The sequence below is a fragment of the Cricetulus griseus genome, chromosome 2 (assembly GCF_003668045.3).
Source record: "Cricetulus griseus strain 17A/GY chromosome 2, alternate assembly CriGri-PICRH-1.0, whole genome shotgun sequence".
NCBI classification, from domain to species: Eukaryota; Metazoa; Chordata; class Mammalia; order Rodentia; family Cricetidae; genus Cricetulus; species Cricetulus griseus.
In genome coordinates, this window is record NC_048595.1 from 29,585,001 (window position 1) to 29,607,783 (window position 22,783).

At 42.5% G+C, this 22,783-nt stretch overlaps 1 protein-coding gene across 11 annotated transcripts in view; it reads left to right on the forward strand.

Annotated features, from left to right (window-relative positions):
- The window catches only part of Macf1 (microtubule actin crosslinking factor 1), a 329,681-nt gene that overhangs the window by 258,938 nt on the left and 47,960 nt on the right, over window positions 1-22,783 (forward strand). For 10 of the 11 annotated variants that reach the window (XM_035439636.1, XM_035439638.1, XM_035439635.1 and 7 more), the window contains 3 exons: window positions 20,323-20,484; window positions 20,671-20,841; window positions 22,518-22,684. In XM_035439636.1, the coding sequence (XP_035295527.1) occupies window positions 20,323-20,484; window positions 20,671-20,841; window positions 22,518-22,684 (500 nt within the window). Of the gene's footprint in view, window positions 1-11,358; window positions 15,903-20,322; window positions 20,485-20,670; window positions 20,842-22,517; window positions 22,685-22,783 lie in introns of those variants that run through there. The other variant, XM_035439643.1, reaches the window with a different exon arrangement.

The window sequence follows — 22,783 nt, forward strand, 5'->3', positions numbered from 1 at the left end:
GGCTGTAGTCTTGGCTGCTGATGAGGCTGAGACAGGTGAGTTCCTCAAGGCCAGGAGTTCGAGGTCAGCTTGGACAACATAGGAAGACATGGGCACTTTGAAGCTAGATGACTAGTGCACAAACCTTTGAGGGACATAGAATATCTCTGACCTGACAGTTGGTACAGTTGTCTACTTTGCCAACAAAAAAGTTAGTTCCACTGGCAATCCAGTCAGGTCACTGCCCAAAGGCATCGCTGCCCAAAAGGACTTCCTCCTGCCAAATGGATATTTCTCAAGTCCCAGCTGTCCTAATTGGAAAAACCTAGCTATGAGAAGAATGTGTTTTCCTCTTACCTTCTGTAAGGCATTGACACAATCAGTTGTTTTCAAATGAGGCTCTTATTTTAGCTGTACAAGATTAGTGGAACACACTCCCGAGGCCTTCACAAGGTTTTCCTGCCACCAGTACTGAACATAAGAACAGTCCTTCTTGAAGTTCAGGGGCTTTTCAGTCCATCCTTAACTTGCCCTGTTCCAGTACTTTGGAGGATAGTGGGGTCTTAGTCTGTAGTTAACAGAGGGAACAGGCAAAAAAAGAGAACCACTGTAGTAATAGTATAAGTGCAACAAGAGAGTCTAAATAAGTCCTCATAATCCTTCTGTAAATGACATTTAAAATCTCAGCTTGCAGACTCAGTGGGTGGTAATGGCATACATCTTTGATCCCAGCACTCAGGAGGCAGAGGCAGGTAGATCTCTGTGAGTTTGAGGACATCCAGGGCTACACAGAGAAACCTGGCGGGGAGGACCAAAGTTTAAGAGTTAAAAACAAACTTACTTAAGTATGGAGCTGGAGGAGATGGTCAGTAGTTAAGCACTTTGAGTTCTTCAGAGGACAAGTTCAGTTCCCAGCACCCACACTGCCCACAGCCACCTGTAACCAATTCCACCAGGTCCAGGGGATCCTCTGGCTTCTGAGATTTTGTACTCACGTGTACAAACCCACGAAGAACACACAGACATATGCATATAATCTATAAAAAATATCTTTGGGAGACATTAGCAGTGCCCAAGAGACAGTTTTCTTTCTCTCCCTCTCCTCCTCAACCCCATCTCTCTCTCTCTCTCTCTCTCTCTCTCTCTCTCTCTCTCTCTCTCTCTCTTTCTCTCTCTCTCTCTCTCACACACACACACAATTTAAGCTAAGGACAGACATATACCCATCTCTGTCTCCTGAGTGCTGTTGTTAATAGGGAGGCTGCTAATGGTGTCTCGTGATTGCTATTGGATATGCTAAAATACACAGGGTAGTCTCCCACAATAAAAAAGTTCCTCAGTCCACTTTTAGAAAGATAAAAGATAGAGAATCTTCTATGGCTCTCTTGACCTTTTAAAAAATTAGTTAAGAAATAGGGTTGCTTCCTGGGATAACTTCTACAGTCAGCATCTTTGTGAACTTAATTGACTCAGTGGCTAAAGAATTCTCAGTGCTTTACCAGTCCCCGCCCCACCCTACCACAAAGTTCCTGCTGTGGACATCAATCAGCTGTGTATCTCAAGCTACTTCCTGTAGGGTGTGTTGTGGAATGGCATCAGCCCCTGCACCAGATGGGAGTGCTGATCTCAGTGTCATTTTATCAGACGCTAGTTGGAACAAAGGATTCCCTGTTAGGAAGAAAGAGAGCTGGTGCAGTTGGACAGTCCGTGTGTACCCACATGGTTCCCATGGAAAAGGGAGACAAATTATTCTGTAGGCTTCTAAACATGGGTTTCCAAGGTGGATTTCCTGAGCTTCTGTCTTCACCTTTGTTTTGGCAGTGCTTATTCTCCCAAATCAATGCATGAGCCATTGACCTGATGAACTTAATGGTGGCAACCTTAGGAACTGATCTGCTTTTTGGTCCCAGTCTTTTTCTTCAGTCTTTCGACTAAGTACGTGATCACCACTGTTTTTCCAGCCCTGTTTCTGATATAATTAGGCCTGCACTCCAGTTATTTACCCTAGTCATACCTAATATATTTGAACTATTGTATTTCTGCTCTTCATTTGGAGGCACAGTCCCCATCTTATTACAAAGCATTTCTAACCCCTCCTGATCATTTAAATAATTTAACTCACTTTATTTAACTAATTTGTTCCTTACTAAATACTACCAAATCTGGGTACTTTGTGATTATATTATTTTCCCATCCCCTTTTTCAGCAAATCTATTTTTGTACCTTTCACTTAAAGACAACTGAATAACGGATTTGGTGGATGTTCTTTATTTCTCATAAGCCATATGAGCTCTAGGATTCAAAATGGCATCTGGACATGGTGGCACACACCTGTAAACCCTGGAGAATTGTGAGGTTTTGGCCAGCCTATGTCTCAAAACACACACACAACCAAAACATTATTTACTCTGTAAGACTTGAGGTATATCTTAGTCTGGCTTCCTTAACCTTCCATCTTCTCCCAGGCTTCCTTTCTTCTCTGCTGGTTAGCATATGTTAAGGACACATGATCTCACTTCAGTATTAGCAAAATAGCAAAAAGAAAAAAATTGTTGTTCCACACTTCAAGAAAGCCAAATTCTGAAAGAGCCTTGTGTAGTTACTGATCACCTTACAGTCACTATCGTTTGTATAATTAATTGCCAATTAATGAAACTCTTCATAGTTTATTTAGCCCTGTATAATGGGATTGTAAGGGAGTAGAATCCAAGTTCATGTCAGAAATATGCAACTTTAAATCCTAGCTGATATCATTTACAACCTGAGTGACCTTGAAGAAAATTACTTTGGCACTTGGGAGGCAGAGGCAGTCGGATCTCTGTAAATTCAAGGCCAAGCGTGGTCTATAAGAGCTAGTTCCAGGACAGCCTCCAAAGCCACAGAGAAACCCTCACCCCTACTCCCCCAAAAAAGAAAAGAAAGTTAGTCCTTTGAGTTCACTGGGCAGTGATGACACATGCCTTTCTAAGGCCATTTTGACTTTAGCTTTTGTGTTCTATAAGTCAATATTTTCATATCATTAACCAAAACACATTACCAGCTCAGTGTCTTTCCTAGCCACTTAGTTGCTCATCAGACCAGCTTTAATGATCTTAGAGTCCTTGGCCTAATTAACTTTAGCTTTCATCATACTCCATATTATCTTTTTCCATTGCCATATAGTGGCAACTACTAAGTCAGCATCTTTAAGAGAGACACGTCTTAATATTAATCAGTCTTTAATTAAAACATCAAAGCATAAAAGGAAAAAACATCGGCTTTGTTTCAGAGACAATTGGCTTTTTAAAAGATAGGATTCATCTCTTTACAGTGTCAACCAGACTGAGATGTTTTACAAGTCTTTATTTATGATTTCAATAAATACAAGTTTCTAACATATGGTCTAATATGTGTGTTTATATGATCCAAAGGAAGACTATGAGGATTTCAGGCAACTGAAGGTTTATTCTACTTGACTTCATGGAATCATTCAATTGACCATTCAGGATATGTAATTTTACAATTAATCCCCCAAAAGTAAGCTATTTTTTTACTTACTTTTTTCTTTGTTTCTACAGAGAGAGGGAGTAGAGGGAAGAATGTTGAGGGAATGGAGGGGCAGGTAGGCACTGTGGAGGTTCTTTCCTTCCACCATTGTGCTGAAGTCATCAGGCTTGGTGACGAGCACCTTTATCCAGTGATTCTTCTGACCAGCCCTTTGGTCTAGTTCTTTAACCTCAAACCTAAGTTGTTTATTTGTTCATTTGTAATCAAAGAAAATACTTGAGTAGGGGCTGGAGATACCTCATCAGTGTCATACTTGCCTAGCATGCACAAGGCCCTAAGTATGATCTACACACAAAAAAATTAAATGTTGCCGGGCACTGGTGGCACACGCCTTTAATCCCAGCACTCGGGAGGCAGAGACAGGCGGATCTCTGTGAGTTCAAGGCCAGCCTAGTATTCAGAGTGAGTGCCAGGATAGGCTCCAAAGCTACACAGAGAAACCCTGTCTTGAAAAACCAAAAATAATAAATAAATAAATAAATAAATAAATAAATAAATGTTTTGCAAAAATGCCTGTATTACTAGTTCTATCTTATTTTCTTATATTTGAGAGGGGACACCTGCAATAAGATTGTTTAGTGATTTGACCCAGAAAAGCAACTTTGTGATAGTTGTGCCACCTTGAAATTAAAAAAGACTATTTAGTCCCAGGGAAAGCCTATATCATGATGTTCTCAGCAAAGCTTCCCTTGAACTTCCAAGTCAAGGCCCCCCAACTTGTGTTTTCATTGCATTGTTTGCTTTTCTTTCAGAGTCTGTATACAATTGAAATGAGCTTCTGTCTCAGCTACTAGGATGGAAATGCCTGACCTGACCATGTCTCATTAAGATACCTCAGTTCCTAGCATACTCTAGAATACATAATAGGTCCCGAGAAGTATTTATTGAAAAAATCAAAAGAATAAAAAATACAGCTTTGGCTGGGCGTTGGTGGCACACGCCTTTAATCCCAGCACTCGGGAGGCAGAGGCAAGCGGATCTCTGTGAGTTCGAGGCCAGCCTGGTCTCCAGAGCGAGTGCCAGGATAGGCTCCAAAGCTACACAGAGAAACCCTGTCTCGATAAAACCAAACAAACAAACAAACAAAAATACAGCTTTGAGCCAGGGATGTGGGACATGAGCCTAGTTTTGTGAAGGTCCTGTTTCAATCCTCAGCATTGTTTAAAAAGAAAAGAAAATTAATACAACCTCAAGGGGAGGTAGAGAGATAGCTGAGCACTCATTTCTTGGTCTTTCAGAAGACCCTGGTTCTGTTCCCAGCACCCATATAGTAGCTCATGTTCATGATCAGTTCTAGGTGATCTGATGCCTTCTTTTGATTTCCACAGACCCCAGGCATGCACATATACAACAAGACCATCATACACATAAAATAATTTTTTTTTAAGAATATAACTTCAGGGCTGGAGAGATTGCTCAGTGGTTAAGAGCACTGACTGCTCTTCCAGAGGACCCAGGTTCAGTTCCCAGCACCTATATGGTAGCTCACAACTGTCTGTAACTCCCGTTCCAGGGGACCTGACACCCTTACACAAACATATGTGCAGACAAAACACCAATGGACATGAAATAAATTTTAAAAAAAGAAAAGAAAATAATATAACTTCAATAGTACAGGAGGAGGAGACAAAGGACTGCCTAGAAAAGAGGCATTGTAACACTGTGCTTTGGGAACCAAAAGAAGAAAATCTTGAGGGATGGTAAATGCTTCCTTTCACATACCCATTATCCTTAACCTCTGCTGTCTGACTCAGCACCCATCACTCCTGAGACTATTTCCCTAGAAATATGCATTGACTTCCTATTTGACTAATCTGATGACATTGTCTAATTCATTGTCCTCTTTCCTAAATACTTGGTTTTAGGGACTACAGAGATGGCTTAGTCACTAAAAGAACCTGCCATACAAGAATAAGAACCTGAGTTTAGATCCCCAAAACCCACGTAAAAGAAGTCAGACATAGTGGCATGCATCTGTAAGCCCAGAGATGAGATGGGAGTAAAGAGTACTTGGAGCCCTAGAGCTCATTGACCTGCCAGTCTACCATAGTGGATGAACTCCAGTTTTAGAGAGGCCGTGTCTCAAAAAATAATATAGAATTATATGGAGGAAGACATTGTCCTCTGGCCTCCAGGTGTATGTGTGCATGCACATATCCACACAAACATGAGAAACTTCGGCTTGAGGCTGGCCTCAAACTCTTGGAGGTCTTACCTCACCTTCATGAGTTCTGAGATTACAGGTGTATGCTACCATGCCTGGCATCTACTTACATTCTTATCGTTCTTTCCCAATCGTTTCTGAGTCATCTGCTTTCTTTTGCATTTGTCTTCCTACCTCCTAAATATGTGACTTATGGAGTTCTGTCATAAACCTTCTTCTTCCCTCTTTATATTCGGCCATGCTGAGAAAGCCAGCCCCACACTGTTCCATGGTGAAAGGCTTCTAAATCTCTAACTCTACCTCAAAGTGGAATCTCCTGTATGAGGAGCCATTCTAGACCAGCTCCACATGAGTTGTCTTTGAATACTCTAAACAAAATGAATCAAATACCTTCTTCCCCATACTGTTTTGTAAGTTCTACCATGCCCTTGGTAACACCAGAGAAATAGTATAGCATTATCTTTATTTTCTGTCTAACCTCTACTTTCTACTGAGTTATCGAGTCCAAATCTAGCTCTTCATTCTTTTCACAGTCTCTTACTTCATTTGGAGTAGCTTTCTTTCTTTCTTTCTTTCTTTCTTTCTTTCTTTTTCTTTCTTCCTTTCTTTTTTTAAGACAAGTATATTTACCACCTCAAGGTTCAAAAGTTGAGGATTTAAATTCTCAAGTGAGGCAAAAAGAGACAGATGCCAGCCGAATGAGTACTGTGTCCCACACATGTTTCTATTAAGTATTTTCTTTTCTTTCTTGAAACAAGGTCTTATTCTGTAGCCCATCCTAGCCTAAAATTATATTACTCCTGTCTCAGCCATGAGCTACCCCACCTGATTTACAGTTAGCTAAATCTTGTGGTAATGCTTTTCTGAATAAACCATATATGTCCTTGGCACAGGTGTCTTTCCATTCTGACATTCTTTTCCTTCCACACAACCTCTACTTAAGCCATGCTGAATTAAAATTTGCTTCTTTGGGAACTTTATTTTTGCTGGGCATGGTGGGGCGTACTATAATCCCACTTGAAGATGAGGCAGAAAGATTGTCAACAGATAGAAGCAGCCTAGGATTACATGGCAAACCTGTAACACCTGTCTTAAGAAGAAAATGGCCCAGGATGTGGTGGCACATGCCTTTAATCCCAGCGCTCAAGTGAAAGAGGCAGGCAGATCTCTGTGAGTTCAAGGCCAGCCTGATATACAGAGCTAGTTCTTTTGGTTTGGTTTGGTTCTCCAAGACAGGGTTTCTCTATGTAACAGCCTTAGTTGTCCTGGTTTTTGCAAAGCTAGTTTTTTGTTTTGTTTTCCTCCCTCAGGTTTTTCGAGACAGGGTTTCTCTGTATGGCTTTGGAGGTTGTCCTGATCTATAGACCAGGCCTGCCTCTGCCTCCTGAGTGCTGGGATTAAAGGCATGTGCCACCAACGCCCAGCCAGAGCTAGTTCTAAGACAGCCAGAGCTACACAGAGAAACCCTGTCTCTTGAAAAACAAAAAACAGATACTATTGTCCTGTCTATAACTCTTCACTTGAAATACTTGTTTTTTACCATTTCTGTGTATCTGAATCCCAATTTTGTGAGCTAGGGGTGTAGTTTAGTTGTTACAATGTTTGTCTAGCATTCGCAAGGCTCTGGGCTCCATCCCTGTCACCACATAAATCAGGGAAAGTGGTATACGTTTAGAAGTAAAGGCAAGAGAGTCAGAAATTGAAGGTCATTCTTGGCTACATAAACAAGCCTGGACTACATGAGACCCTGCCAATAAATAAATAATAAATACCCTAATGCCTATAAATAAATATCCTAATGAACAAATGTTCCCTCCATGAAGTCTTCTCTGATTGCTCTTGTCTTCCTGTCTCCTGCCTTCCGCCAGGTCTTTCTAACTTGTAAAACCTCCCCATTTTTTGTTGTCATCTCTTTCTTGGTAACTAACCATCAATCTAAACAAGGACTAAACAATACACTGCCTTTTGGACACTCTATAAGCAACAAAGGGCTTTCAAGGGTTATGGGAGTCCTGTAGAGTGTGTGGAAAGTTTTCTTAACCATTCAGAAATACACAAGAACTCAAATATTTTTCACACCTGTTGATCTCTGTGCCACACAGAGTGTGCTATCTTTATAATAACAAAAACAAAGCATGGTAGTTACTGATGCCCAGTGGGTATAGACTTAATACTGTGGAGTTTCCTCTTGCTTCTGAATAATGCTCAATAAGTCTAGATATGCTAAGATGAAAGACATTTTGTAGATTTAAAATTCCCAAAATCCAACCAGTCCCCTATATCCACTTCTGCTCAGTGAGTCCTCTGAGAAATAGAGAGCGAGCCCCTGTCAGGTGGATGCAAAGGCATTTTATTCTCTGAGCTGTAATAAATGTGGCAGTCTCTAGGTTGTCCTGGTAAGCTGACAGTTCAGTTTGGGGCAGGCAAACACAATGTCAGATGCAAACCTTGAGAGGAGCTGGTATGAGTGTGTGAGAGGACTCCACCCAGCTCACTTTAATTAGGAAGACAGCAGGAAGAAGCTAGAAGGGTCAACATTGTTCTTTTCTAAGTTCACAGAAGGAAAATCTGACACCAAATTCTGTTCTTAAGAATTGCAAAATGTGTAGGGAATTCTTTGAGCTCTGTAATCAACTAACAGGGAAGCTAATTTGAAATGTGGCTTAAACACATCCATTTGTGATCTCAGGGTAGGGAAAACATCAGAAGAGGTATTCTGGAGCTCCCTGTGTTTGTTTCTCCCTCAAAAGTTTAGCAGAGCACGTGAAATGTACAGATGCTTTTTTGTGTTAGAGCTATCAGGGGCAATGAGAGGGTGAAAACTGAATCAGGTATTTATATCAGTCAGATGGCTACTGGTGGAATTCCACTTACCAAAACTAAAGAGAAACTCATGAACAGAATTAAAAAAAAAAAAAAGATATTAAGGAAAGAAGCAAAGAAGCCTTCCTTGTGTTTTATCTTCTTGCTTCTATCTAACAGATACCAATGATAAAAGGAAGCAAAAAGTAGGCCGCCTCTTGGTGGTTGCTTTTTTTTTTTTTTTTTTTTATGGGGTGGATAATTGGATTGGGTGAGTCTAGTGTGTTTGGTGGGGCGGTGTGGTGTGTGTGTGTGTGTGTGGTGTGTGTGTGTGTGTGTGTGTGTGTGTGTGTGTGTGTGTGAGTCTTCGCTGAAGATCAGGATGGCCTCAAACTCTGAGAGATCTGCTTCCTGAATGGGAGGACTGGAGTTAAAGGCACATGCCATCATGCCCTGTGGAATCTTTTCTAGAGGCTCTGCTTAAACTTTTAGGAAGTCTCTGTAGTATTTTAACATTTTAAATGTTAAATGTTTAATTAAAGTATGACAAAAACCTGATAAGTAATCTGAGTCTGACCCTCAGTTGCTACATTGTTACATTTATTTGAGTTTTGATGAGGAGAGTAAAACAAGGTAGATAGGTGTGGGGAGGGGTTAATTAGGAAAAGACTGATTTGATTGGCACCTGACTTGGTGAGGAAACAGGAAAGGAATTTCTGGCTGTGGAGGCTATGATTCCACATCGAGATCATTCTTTATAATAGGATAACCACCCACCCTTAAGTCCAGAGCCAGAATTCCTCAGATTCTTCTAACCAAAGGGGCCCTGGCATGCTACATAGTCTGTTATGATATCTGAACACTTGGTGAATGTATTTGGCTAGGAAGACTTACTAGTGAAATTAATCCTGTCCTCTTTGGGGTTTTCTAGTTATATTGAATAATTAGAACAAAATTAAAACCTGAATTCCGTGAATTGTGAAGAATCAGGTCTGTGAGCTGATCTGTCCTTTGGGTCACAGTGTGCCGGGGGTTCAAAGAACTGTAAGGTTCATCCTGAACAAACTAGGATTTGTGAATGTTTCCCGAGATTGCACAAGACTGCTTAGATTTCTACTCATACTCCTTTGGGATCAGAAAAGTACCACTTTTAGGAGACACCTTATTCTTTGAATAACTGTGAGAAAACTGATGGTTTCAAATCTGCCCTTGGATCTTGGTGTGCCAGTTTAAGAAGACATTCAGAACAAATTTGCTTCCTCCCACGTCCCAGCTCCTCAGATTCTTAATGTTGCTCATATCCCCCGAAACTTGCTCTAGCTCAAGTATCTTGATTCTTTTCACTCTGTCTTTGTAGAAGAGTGTTATAGTGTCTTGCACAATTGGACCAGGAGGTTACAGAATTCTAGACAGCTCTATTAAAAGTTGTAAATGTAAGGAATATGGTATCTTGAGTAAAACAATACAATCTAGAACATTCTAGCACTTCCTTTGGCTTATAGATGGAAAGAGTCCTTGTCTTTGAGTGGGTAGAATTGATCAGCTTCTTTTGAAGTAAGAAATGAAGTGTGAAACATTTTTCCAGGCAAAGTTGTCTTTTACTTGCCTAGTCTGATCATCAGCTTCAGCCTGTGCCTCATTTTTGCCAAGGAAGTTGCTGGCTCCTCAAATAAGTTTAAGGCTTAACTCCAGGCTTCACTGCTAGATCTCCACACACCAGTGACAGGTTTTATTTACTGTTTGTGTGAAGGGTGGAAATAACTTTTTTGTAAGTTTTATCATCTATATTGATCACAGGGGCCAACAGGAATGTAGACTTTTTTTTTTTTTCTTCATGAAATCAGAGGGGCCATCACAAAGGAGTTAAAGTATTGCACCTTACAGAGATGCAAGCTGCCTCTGGTAGGCAGTCTTCTGGGTTGCTCTTTGTACTTTATTTAATAGACACTGGGTAGTTTTTCTAAAAGCCAAAAACCGGTGTTGTAGAATTGTGTAATACGTTTAATATTTTCTTTTTTTTTTTTGAGATTTGAAATATGGACTCATACTTTTCATCTAGCCCCAAGGAGGCTCAGATTTCCTTGGACGTGTACAGCAATAAAAAAGCAGTCCAGGTGTTGGGCATGAGCTGTTCCTGCTAGTGTCCCTCAACCCGAACCCCATTTTCCGGTCATTAAGACCACTTAAGTCTGGGTAGGCAAGTCCATGTGGCAAAATGGGCCAAGATCTAACATACTTGAGACGGGAAACTGCCTAGAGTTTATCCAATAACTTGGTTCCTAAGTCTAACTTAATTCCATGGGATACCAAGAAAAGTCTGTGTTTAAGCCTTGACTGTTCTTTGGTCCGCTCCAGAGGTGACATTGGAAAAATACAGGAACAACCGTTGGCAGCAGAGCTGGAGCCTAGGGTAGTGCAGACCGCCCACCCCAGCCCGTGCGTGTCTACCAGCAGATGGGGCCCCGAGTGGCCCTAGACACAACCGGCTGGCAGTGGGGGAGGCGGGGGCGCCCCTTCTGGGTTCGCCCTTGGGCTGGGCTCGGATCCCGCGGGTTGGAAAGAAACAGGGGGGGTGCGGGGGGGGCAGCGCTAGGAGGGCGGGGCTTTCCTTTGTCAGGGGATTTGCCCGGCGTGACCAGGACTGCTCCTCTCTGCTCACCCTCGCGGGCGGGCACTCGTCTACGCCCGCGGGTGTGCAGGCAGTGAGCTGCGGGGGTGGGGGTGAGGGATGTTCTGGGGTCCCTCGCCCCAAACCCGAGAAGCCCCTCCCTCGGCGCCTCAGCCTCCAATCCTTGCCTCCGCCCCCTCCCCTCCCTTCCCGGCGGGGCTCCCTGTTGGCCCCGCCCCCGTCCTCCTCCCAGGCTGTCCGCGCCGCCCGTTCCCGGGCTTCCAAGGGGGCTGCCCGGGCGGGGCCGTGGCAGTGGCGGCGCTGGAAGGGGGAGGAGAGCCGCCCGCCACCCGAGCAGTTCCAGCCAGCGGCGGGTGAGCGGGCCGCACGCTGTGAGAGAGGCGGGCTCGCCCCCCTCGTGTGGCCGGAGCGAAGCCTTTTGTTCCCAGCCAGAAGTTTGCATGCCGGGACCGTGACAGCTGCGGGCGGGGAGGACGGCCGCAGGGCCGGCGGCGGCGTGGTGGAGAAAAGAGACGGCTGCTTGTCATGCAGCCCACGAAGAGGCGGCTGGGGGCCCGGGACTTGCGGCGGCCTGGGAGGCGGCGCCCACAGGACATGGGACTCTACTGCCCGAGGGACAAACTAACTTCCTGAGTGCGAGACCGGAGGCCAGCGCGTCCGGGAGCCACCTGCAAGGCTGCGGTGAGGCGACCCTGGCCCTCGGGGCACGAGGCATGGCGCGGGTTTGCGGGCGGTGCTGAGTGAGTCCTTCAGAAAGCCCTCTTGGCCGCTACCGCAGCCTGCCCGCCTTCTGAAAGGCCCAGCGAGGGCCTCCGCTCGCCTTGTTTTGCGGCCACGATACAGTGTTGGCTTGGAAGCCACAACAATGCCATGATGTTTTGGAGACAGGAAGCCCCAAGCTGGCCCCGAATGAAGGACTTCCTGTGTTTAAAGTTGCAGGAATATCCGCTGACCAGCCCTGTTCAAATGCAAACACCCCAACTAGAGAGGACGAATGGCTAATTCAGACCAGCTGGACTCTTCAGGGCTGAACACAGGATAAAATGAAAGGAATTCTTAGGAGCTTGGACCATACTTGAAGGCTAGAGAGGGTGTGCCATTGTTATTAAAGGACATAATTGGTATAAATTTTCTGCTTCCAACTCAGCTTTGGTGAGAATTGAGCGAAACTAGATATCGAATAAGACTTGTCAAAAACAAATGATTTTTGCTGACTGAATTTGAAAAAGCAGTGCTGTTTAGAAAAGTAAAAAGTAAAACCAGAAGCCATACAAGTAATTGTTTTATGCTTGTTGATTAAATAATATCGTTTGTCTGCCTGCAATTATGAGGCTTCTAGCCTGTGAGGAAAATCTATTTATCTTAAGAGTTTCTCCCAAAATGGTTTCGAATTGGAACTTCCAGATCTTTCTGGAAGGCAGATGCAGTTGGTGGTTTGGAGTATAAACATGTAAGAGGACTTACAACTTGTATAGAATGTATTGGGAGAACCTGTGGGAGGAAAAAAAAACTTTTGAAAGATTGATAGTTCATCTTTATTGAAAAAGTATGGGTAAGCCACTTAGCAGGCCAGACTGTTTAAGGCGGAACCCCACCTGCCTGGGAAAAGGGGAAGAGGAGGATGGCTATATAGAAGATTGCTATGTTCCACAGCGGTCTATATATGATACAATGAGGATAAATGAACAGATTGACCAGGGGTCAAAACTTAATCAGACTTCAAAAAGCACCATGGAGAAGATGGAAGGAAGTACCATATCCAGCAATGGTACATTAGGAGCATCATCTAATGTTTTTGAATCTAGAGTGCCAGAAGGCAAAAAGCTGGATGAGAGAATAATATTTGATGCATTGAAGCTAAGCAGTGATGTGCAAAAGTCAGCACCTGTGCCACCCAGACGTCGGCCAAATGCAGAACGCAAAGATAACATTAACAGGAGATCGTGGAAGTCCTTCATGCCACCCAACTTCCCAGAATTTGCAGAGAGGATGGAGGCTTCTCTCAGTGAAGTCTCAGAAGCTGGTGCTTCAAATCCTTCCTTGCAAGAGAAAAAGGAATCCAGTTCTGCATTGACAGAAAGTTCTGGTCACTTTGACCACAGGGAACCTCAATCTGAGTCTGTAACTTTGGAACACATGTCTAAATCTGTAGAGATTCCAGAAGTGCAAGATGTAAAAAACTTGCGAGACTGCCAGGACTTCAGATTCCAACAGCACAGTGAGAGCTCTCCCCATGAATTCCAGTCTCTAGAGTCAGAAGCTGCAGCAGCAAGTGGTAACTCAGACGAAACGCAGGAACACAGATTCTCAAGTGCAACCTGGCCTAGGGCCATGAAAACTTCTAAGGGAGGCTTCAGTGAGAAGCAGCACCCCCTTGGGGACACTGAGTGCACTGTGGAACTACCACCTCTTTCTCCTTGCCTGAGTGAAGAGCTGTTGGATCCAGAATTACATACTCTTATAACACCTAGCCTAAGAGAAAAAACAGAGTCTGAGTTAAAATTTGAGGAGGATGAGCGATGGATCATGATGGAGGCTGAGGAGGAATGGGAGGAAGAAAAATTGTCGGAGAGAAGAGAGAGTCTTCTAGTTGCAAATAAGACTAGTTTGACAGGTATTTTTGAAGAAGGAGAACAAGCAAACACAGTAACAGTGGTACAGGATAGATCCGATTGCTTATCTCTCTTGGGGACTTCTGACCACCTAGCTCTTCATCAGACTTGCTGCTCTGATGATCTGCAGCCAACTAGGGATCCACCTGCTTCTGTTCCCAAGGGGACACCCCCTGACTGCACCTGTGCACCTGCAGGTGAAGATGTTATCAGTGAGATGCAAAACAGATCTGCTCAGGGCCTAGAGGGTCTGATCTCAGGGTTCCAGTGCCCCACCGAAGCTGAGCAGCTCTCTGACACAGATTCTGTGCAAATGTTTCTTGAACTTGAGAAGGAATGTTTATGTGAGGAAGGAGTAACTTCTTCAGTTGAGCTGCTGAGTCAAGTCTCTTCTGAAGAGTTGGCCCCAGCCCAAGATGCAGAAGATTCTCTTTTAATTAGTCATTTTCCAGAAGCTGCCTTAGAAAAGGAACAGCATGTGGGTCTTGTAAGTGTAAGGATAAAGGACCATGATACTAGATTAGATGGTGAATATTGTAATGCCCTGGATTCTACTCAGGTGCCTAAAGCTGTTCAACTTAGTACTCACCCTGATAGCAGGAGGGATACTTCCACTGTTAGCAAGGAGTGTGAAAAAGTGCCTTTTAGCCCCAAGATTGGTGGGGAATTTAAGTCTGTGACTGATCTGGAGCCACTTGGAGAGCTGGACATAGGAGGATTGCTGAGCTCTAATCCCAGAGCCTCTTGTGAAGAAAAACGTCCAGTCGTTACTGCTTCTGAGCTAGCCAAAGAAAATGGCAATTTGTCCCAGGTAGACTGCAGTCACACTAAGGGGAATGTAGAGGTAGAGATGGAAAAGATGCCTCTCAGTTTTGCTTTTAATTATGAACAAAATGTTACCTCAGGACCTGAAGTAGAGATGTCATCATCTGATTCAAATGAATTAACAGATGGGATTCATTTAGAAAGTGGAAAGGGAACTATAATTAGTCCAGAAAATAACAATCCGACATCATTGGGAAATGTAGACCCTTGTGAGTTGTCCATGGAGAAAGTTTGTGATAAGGAGGGTGAAACAAAAGAGCTGGATTATCAAGTGAATCTTTTAGAGAATGGATCTCCAGAGTCAGGGGTTCTGAGTCTGCACCTGCTGGATGGAGAACTGAGACTTGGAGCTGGGGCAGAAACCATGAATGATAGAAAACCTGAGCTGAGTATGGCATTATCACAAGAAGGGGATGTGGAAATGAGAGATTTAGATTTAACCCTCAACATCTTTCCAGAAGAGCAAATCACCAAAGCCAGTAACACCATACCAGGCTTAGAGGAATGGATACACAGCCAACAGGGGCCTGCCCCAACTCCTGGAGTACCCACCATAGACGATGCCCTGGATGCTGTAGTGCCCGTGTCAGGAGACGATACTCCAGCTATAGCAGTGCCTGCTCTGGAGGGGCCTGCTGCCAAAGCCTCTGCCTCAGAGGGAACTGCTGTAGCTGCTCCAATAGTGTCTTTCCCCGAGGAGGATATCCCAGTTGCTTCAGTGGTCATCTCAGAGGAGGATGTTACAGCTACTGCATTATCAGCCCCAGAGCAGGCTGCCGCCTCGTCTAATGCAGTGCCTCCAGTGGAGACTGTTACAGTGCCCATCAGGCATGAGGATGTTACCTCAGAGGAGCCTGACACTCAAGCTGCTGCAGTATTCCTTCCAGAGGAACCTGCCATAACAACTCTGGCAGGGCCCACCTCAGAGAAGCCCAATGCTAGCACAGTTATAGTGTCTACTGCAGAGGAGGAGTCTGGCACTCCTCCTCCTTCACAGTCTACACCAGAGGAGTCTGCTGCCCCAGATCTTGAAGAACCTACCCCAGAGAAGCCTGATAGCCAAGTGGTTAGTATGTCCCTCCCAGCATGGTCTGTCACTCCAGCTAATGCAGTGCCTGCTGTGGAGGAAATGGTCTCTCCTGGTGAAGCCTTCCTGGGAGGAACTACCCACACTGATTCACTGTACACTACCGAAGAAACTCCTGTTTTTGAAGATGCTTCCTCCTCTGGAATGTGGATCCAGGAGGACTTTGATTCTTCAGCATTTGGAATAAAAGAGGTGCCTGGCCCAGTGCTACATGGGAAAGTGCCTCCAGCTACAACTGATGAATTAAATTCACATGAGGTAATTGCTGCCCATTTCATTGGCAGGAAGGGCCTAGAGAGTAAAGTGAGAATTGCAGGTCTTCTCATTTGTTGGTAACTAATGAAGGCATAATTCCTCCTTCCTTTCGTTAATTCTATGCCCCTGGGCTTGTAGTTTTTAGATTTTCTATTTAGTTTAGAGGGGAAAATGTATCTTAATTTTCTCTGGTGTAAAATTTTCACTCATTTTTTTACTTACATATGTTGGAGCCCAAAGTAACACATTAGTAAATAGACATTTTAGTTTTTTTGTTTTTTTTGAGACAGGGTTTCTCTGTGGCTCTGGAGGTTGTCCTGGCACTTACTTTGTAGACCAGACTGGCCTCAAACTCACAGAGATCCCCCTGCCTCTGCCTTCTGAATGCTGGGATTAAAGGCGTTCACCACCACTGCCCACCTGCAAAAAAATCCTCTTGCTTAGCTGGGTGGTGGTTGTTTCCCTTTGGGCCCCACAGTTACCTTGTAGTATAGCTTCCTGTCAAGTTAGAATCTGTTATGCTCTATGGAATGTAGGATTGATCCTGAGATTGCAGTCCCCTCTCAAGTTAGAACAGCAGGTCAGTGACAGAACAGTTCCCTGTACTCTTGAGATATGAAATATTTTTGGTATAAAGTCTACAGAAGCAATCAGTGGAGGGGGATGAATGTATAAAGAGGAATTGAGAGAAACCCTCAGTGCAGGTCTATGGGATCCTTCCAGGAACAGAAGGAAATGGTGACATACCACCACTCATTCTTTCAGTGGGGTTATTTGAGGCAAAGTATCCCTGTGTAGTCCTGGTTGGCCTGGAACTCACTATGTAGACAGGCTAGTCATGGAGATCTCTCTGCCTCTGCCTTTGTGATTAAAGTTATGAACCACCACTCCTGGCTATTTTGAAAGTGATTATTGAAGCAAGGCATGGTAATGGGTGCCTACAATTGGAACATATGGGTGGGTCATTGGGCATGGGATCTTTGAGATCAGCCTGCTACATAATTATGGGGCAGCCTGAGCTATAAATGAGGATGGGGAGGGAAGAGGAAGAAACATACTACTGAAATAATTATTATTTGGATTTCTAAAGAAGTTTATCAGAGCTGGACATTTGTCTGAGTAGAGCACTTGCCTGGCATGCACACAGTCCCGGGTCCGTCTGTAGCACTGCAGGAAATGGAACAGTGTTTTTCCCAAGGTTGTATGAATTCCAGTTTTTACATTTTTAGAGAGTTGTTTTGTTTTCTTTTTTGGTATGCGTGGGTCTTGAGACAGGTCCTATTCTGGCTGTCCTGGAATTCACTATGTAAGCACAGGCTGGCCTCAGACTGGTGGAGTCCTCCTGCCTCAGCCTCCTGAGTGCTGATATTGCAGGTATGAATCACCATACTTGGCTTTTAGGAGATTTTTAGAGGCAAAGGAACCTGTTCTATGCAGATACTTGGAACTCAACAAGTGGAATTTGGTTTAGAATGAACGGCTTCAGAGCTTGTGTGTTTATGTATGTGCAAATGCCTATGTGTATACCTAAGCTAAAAGTATACATGTTCTGTTCTCTTTGAATATATAAGCTTCATAATAGGAACTGACAAGAGCTTGGTTAAAAGAAGCAAAGTGTTAGTTTATTCATTATTTCTGTATTGGAATCTCAGTAACTGAGAGCAGTCCTAGTTACTTAACCTAGTCCCTATGTCAAAAGTTCAGAGGAAGAGGGGGCAGTCTTTTATACAAAGTAGGGCTTTCATAAACTTAAAATTGGCCAACGAAGTCTTTTTAAGCAAAAATTGGGGATCGTCACAACACCAGTTCAGTGTTTGACTGTCCAGCTGATAGGCAGATCTGTCATGGATTTGTGTGCTTTCCCTTAAGCAATTTCTATACAAGGAGTCATTCATTCAAGAAATAAATAATTACTGAGCATCAACTTTGTGCCAGAGCCTAGCCTCTTGCAGTGAATGGAACTGGCACAGTGCCTGCCCTTGTAGGCCTTTTAGTAGCATGTGGGAGGCAGATATGAAACAAAATAAAATGGCTCTTGTAAATATATAATTATAAACTGTCAAAGTGGATTTGGAGACAATTGGATAGAGTCAAGAAATGCTTTGGAAGTAGAATTATGACCTATTGATAGATTTTATGTTGGAGGTGTGTCAGTTACCCAGGATGACATAGAATCTGTTTAATACAGTTAAAAACAAACTGGACAGTAGTAAATTATTGCTTTCAAGAATAATTGTTAGGGTTTGACTTAGGAAGGAATAAATTTGAAGGGATAGGAAAGTGAGAGATACTGTTTCATTAAAATCATTAGTTCAAGGTACCTGTAAGTGATTGGTATATAAACAGTAAGAAAGCAGTTAGATGAGTGGATTTGAAGCTTAGAAGAGAGATTTAAATTGAGAACCTTAAGTATTTATCAGAGTTAACAATTAAAATGATAGAGATAGATTAAATTGCCTGGGCAGGACACTTAAGAGATAAGAGAGAGCCAGGCATGGTGATGTACACCTACCAATTAGCCTAGCACTCAGGAGGCTAACACAGGAGGATAGTGAGTTCTAGGCTAGGATGAGCTGTATAGTAAAGCTTGTCTCAAACAAATAAGAATTTTAAGGAAACCTTTTGACTAACTTCCTCCATTTGGAGATAAAGAAGAAGAGAAAGAGAACAAAAACATCAACAACAACAACAAAAAAAAGTCAGCCAGGATTCAAATGGAAATGCAATACTAACAAAGATAAAAGTAACTAACTACAGCCCCACCGGTACTCACATACACATAAATAAAAACAGATCCTTTAAATAATAGCTTGAATGTATTTGATTTAATAGAGTAAAAAGGAGCCCTTCAATGTAGGCTTAATACCATCCCTCTGTCTTCCTGGCCTTCTCCTCCTTGTTTCTCAGTTTCTGTTTTGTTTGTGTTTTGTTTGTTTGTTTGTTTGTTTTTGTTTTTTGTTTTTTTTTTCCAGACAGCTCTGGCTGTCTTGAAACTCACTTTGTACACCAGGCTGGCCTCTTGTCTGGCTTGTCCCTCCATTTCTAACCCTCACCATCATTAATAAACTTCAGAGCCCTGTGTCCTCATAATGTCCCTCACCTGCCTCTGTCCTCACTCCTTGCTTTCCTTCAGATTGATGTCTATAGTGTTACAGAATAGAGCTATGTGGCACTTAAAGGTTTTTTTCCTGAGAACTATATTTTGTTGAATCTGAATTCTTTGTAGTTTGCCTAACAAAACACAATATGATCAAGTTGTAGTATAAAGTGAAGTGTACTAGTGGTTTCAGTTTTTACTGTGCCTTTCCCTCTTCCTTTGGAATTAGGTTCCTAACCTTAGTGAGATATATATATATGGTCTGTTGTAGAACAAAATTAGTCTTACTTAAACATTCAATTCTCTTTTATGTTTATGCTTATTTTGTCTTCTTCTTTGTATAGAAGAGAAAGAAAAGAAAAAGTATATATAGCAACACTGGTAAAATATAGCTAATTTTATGCTCTAATAATTAAGAGAATCCAGCTCTCAGGAATTAACTTTCTCATTCTTTCCACTAAGACTATGAATTTGGCAAAAGTAAAGTTTGGCGTGTCTTTGTTTTGGTTTTTGATTTTGGGATAGGTCCTCATGTACCCCAGAAAGGCCTCAGAATCTCAATGTAGTAACTGATGATGATCGTGAGCTTCCTGATCTTTCTTTCTGTCTCCACCTGAGTGCTGAGACTCTATAGACTTGGTGGTTTATACCCAATTTTTTAAAGTATTTTATATCCCTGTGTCTTACTCAGCACAGGAGTCAGAGTTGTCAGGAGCATTTCTCCTTGCAGACAGGGGAGTACTGTTTCAAGATGATTGAATGTGGTCTGTGGCCCTGAAACAGAATGAAGTTAAATGGCCACAGGGGTATTAAGCTATGAGCATTGCAATTTTCAGACTGTTGATTTGTTTTAACTGAGTGAGTTACTCATCCTATCCAGGAAAGTACATTGCCTATTGTCAGTGGTCAAGCAACTATCCTCCATGGCATTTTTTCAAGGTCATAAGTACTTGAAATTTGATAGCACCTTTCCCTTTCACAATTCATAGTATTTTATGCCTAATACTTCACTATTCCCTATAGGTTTTAGCATTAAAAATTAAGCAACCAATTTGAAAGAAGATACTGAGTCATTGGTTTAAAGACCTAAGTAGTACAATAACTGCCTCTGGGTGTTTGTTACCTAGAGGATACACAGGAAAATATGTAACTGAAATATGAACCTGTGTTCATCTTGGTATCCCACTGTTCTGATGTTTTATATTTTCCTCTTTGTTCCTTGCCCTCCTTCATTAAGTCATACAACTGTCTTGAATGACGAGATACTGCAGTGTCGAAGGCTTAATGTCCTCTAGAGTAAATCTGCTTTGCTTTGCAATTATCCAGATGTTTCAGAAAGAACAAGTGGATCCTCTTCAGGTGAAATTGCAGCAGGTCAATGGACTTGGCCAGGGATTAATTCAGAGTGCAGGAAAAAACTGTGATGTGCAGGGTTTAGAACATGACATGGAGGAGATCAATACTCGATGGAATACCCTGAATAAAAAGGTGAGTAGTGAGTAAGTAACTCCTGTGCTGGGACTGGAAGGGATGAAGAAGACATCTAAATCTAAGATAAATAAACTAAATGCCAACAAAATTAAGTTGTTGCCATCTATAATTACTAAAAGGGTAAATCGTAGTTTAAATACAGCTCTCTTTCTTGTTACTGAGCCCTCTTTATCTGTTACACAGGTTGCACAAAGAATTGCACAACTACAGGAGGCTTTGTTACATTGTGGGAAATTTCAGGATGCCTTAGAACCATTGCTCAGCTGGTTGGCAGACACTGAGGAGCTAATAGCCAATCAGAAGCCTCCATCTGCTGAGTATAAAGTGGTGAAAGCACAGATTCAAGAACAGAAGGTAAGTGGGAATGCAGAGACAGCAAACCGAAATGGCCACAGGGATAGACGAACGTTTGCTTATAACTTAAGGAGCACATCCAGAGTTTCAGTAGAACCTTAACCTACATTGTGTTCTCCTGAAAAGAAAGGTGGAAATTGATTTTCATTGGTTTACTGTAGCATTTGTTAGACTGAGCAAGTTGCATACTTGCTCATCATGTGTCATGTTTTAAGATCAGAATAATGTATGTCGTGCATGAGTTGTCTATATTTCTTGTCTTATTTGCTTAATGTTAGCGTGTTATACATAATATAATTTGATCACATTCACCTCCATTACCCTCTTGTCCGTCTTCTACTCATCCCCTTCTTCCTACCTAACCCTACTTCTACTTAGTGTGTGTAAGAGAGATCTAGTAAGTGTAACTAAAATTGTTTACAAAAATATGGGAACTTGCCAATGGCTATACTACTGAAAAAAAAAAAATGTTTTTCCCTCTTCCATCTGCTGTTAACTGTATTGGATCTTCAAGAAAGGGTGGGGTTACATGAGCTCCTTCCCATTCTGTGACAGGGGGCTAATCTTAACATATTAAGATGTTGTGCATATAATCACAACTGCTGAGATTTCTTCATCATGTCGGGTCTGGACATGAGCATTGTACACACCCACACTACTTCTGGCCCTTCAGAGGAAGGCTTCATGCATGCTGAGCCAGCATTGTACCACCTGAGCTCTCTATCTCCACAGTCCTCTATTTATATTTTTGTTAGTTTAATCTCTATCTCAATGCAGTTTTGTTAATTTATTTTTTTATTTTATGCTATGCATGGTATCACATACCTTCAAAACCAGCTCTTGGGAGGCTATGACAAGAGGACTTTTTAGAGTTTCAGGCTAGACTTGACTAGATCATGTTTCAAAAATAACCAGGTGCAATGAATGTACACTAAGGGGAAAATTTTTTTTTAAAACCCATGTTTATCTTAAAAGAAGTTTTGACTTTTTTCTAGTTTTAGTGAGATATAATAACAAATGAAGTTGTCTATATTTACAGCATACAAGATAATGTTTTGATACGTATATAATACCTTACTTCCTTAAGCTAATCAACATATCTGTCATTTCAGATCCTAATGATTTTTCTGTGTGATTTTTGTCTTTTGCTTGCTTGTTTTCTGAGACTCTGTGGCTGACCAAGAATTCAATATGTTGACCAGGCTGGCCTCAAACTCACAGAGATCCACCTGCCTCTCCCTCCGAGTGCTGGGATTAATGGTGTGCATCACCACTCCTGGCTTGTGTACTTGTCTCTTAATTCAAAGCAAGTTACCTGCCAATAATATAGTGACAACTATGATACTATATAAAAACTGAAGTGAGTGGGGGTGGTAGAAACTATACTGCATCACGTACTTTTTAGATCAATTAAGCTTCAGATTCGACAAGATGAGTTGTTTGGGTTTTGTTGTTGCTGTTTTGGTTTTTTTGTTTTGGTTTTGGTTTTTGTTTTTTTCTCTGAGACAGGGTTTTTCTATAGCTTTGGAGGCTGGCCTCGAACTCACAGAGATCCGCCTGCCTCTACCTCCTGAGTGCTGGGATTAAAAGTGTATGCTACTACAACTGGCTCTTGGTTTACTTTTAAATCATCCTATGCTGTTACTTTTCTATCTCTTTAAACATGAATGCCACAGTTGCTCCAGCGACTCCTAGATGATCGTAAGGCCACAGTGGATATGCTTCAAGCAGAAGGGGGCAGAATAGCCCAGTCAGCTGAGCTGGCTGATAGAGAGAAAATCACTGGGCAGCTAGAGAGTCTTGAAAGTAGATGGACTGAACTCCTCAACAAGGCAGCAGCCAGGTAAGGGATTTGAGGTGTGTTCAGAGGATTATTTTGACCTGTGTTTGATTTACAGTCACTGAAATGCTTTAAAAGCTCTTGGATAACTCATGTATTGCT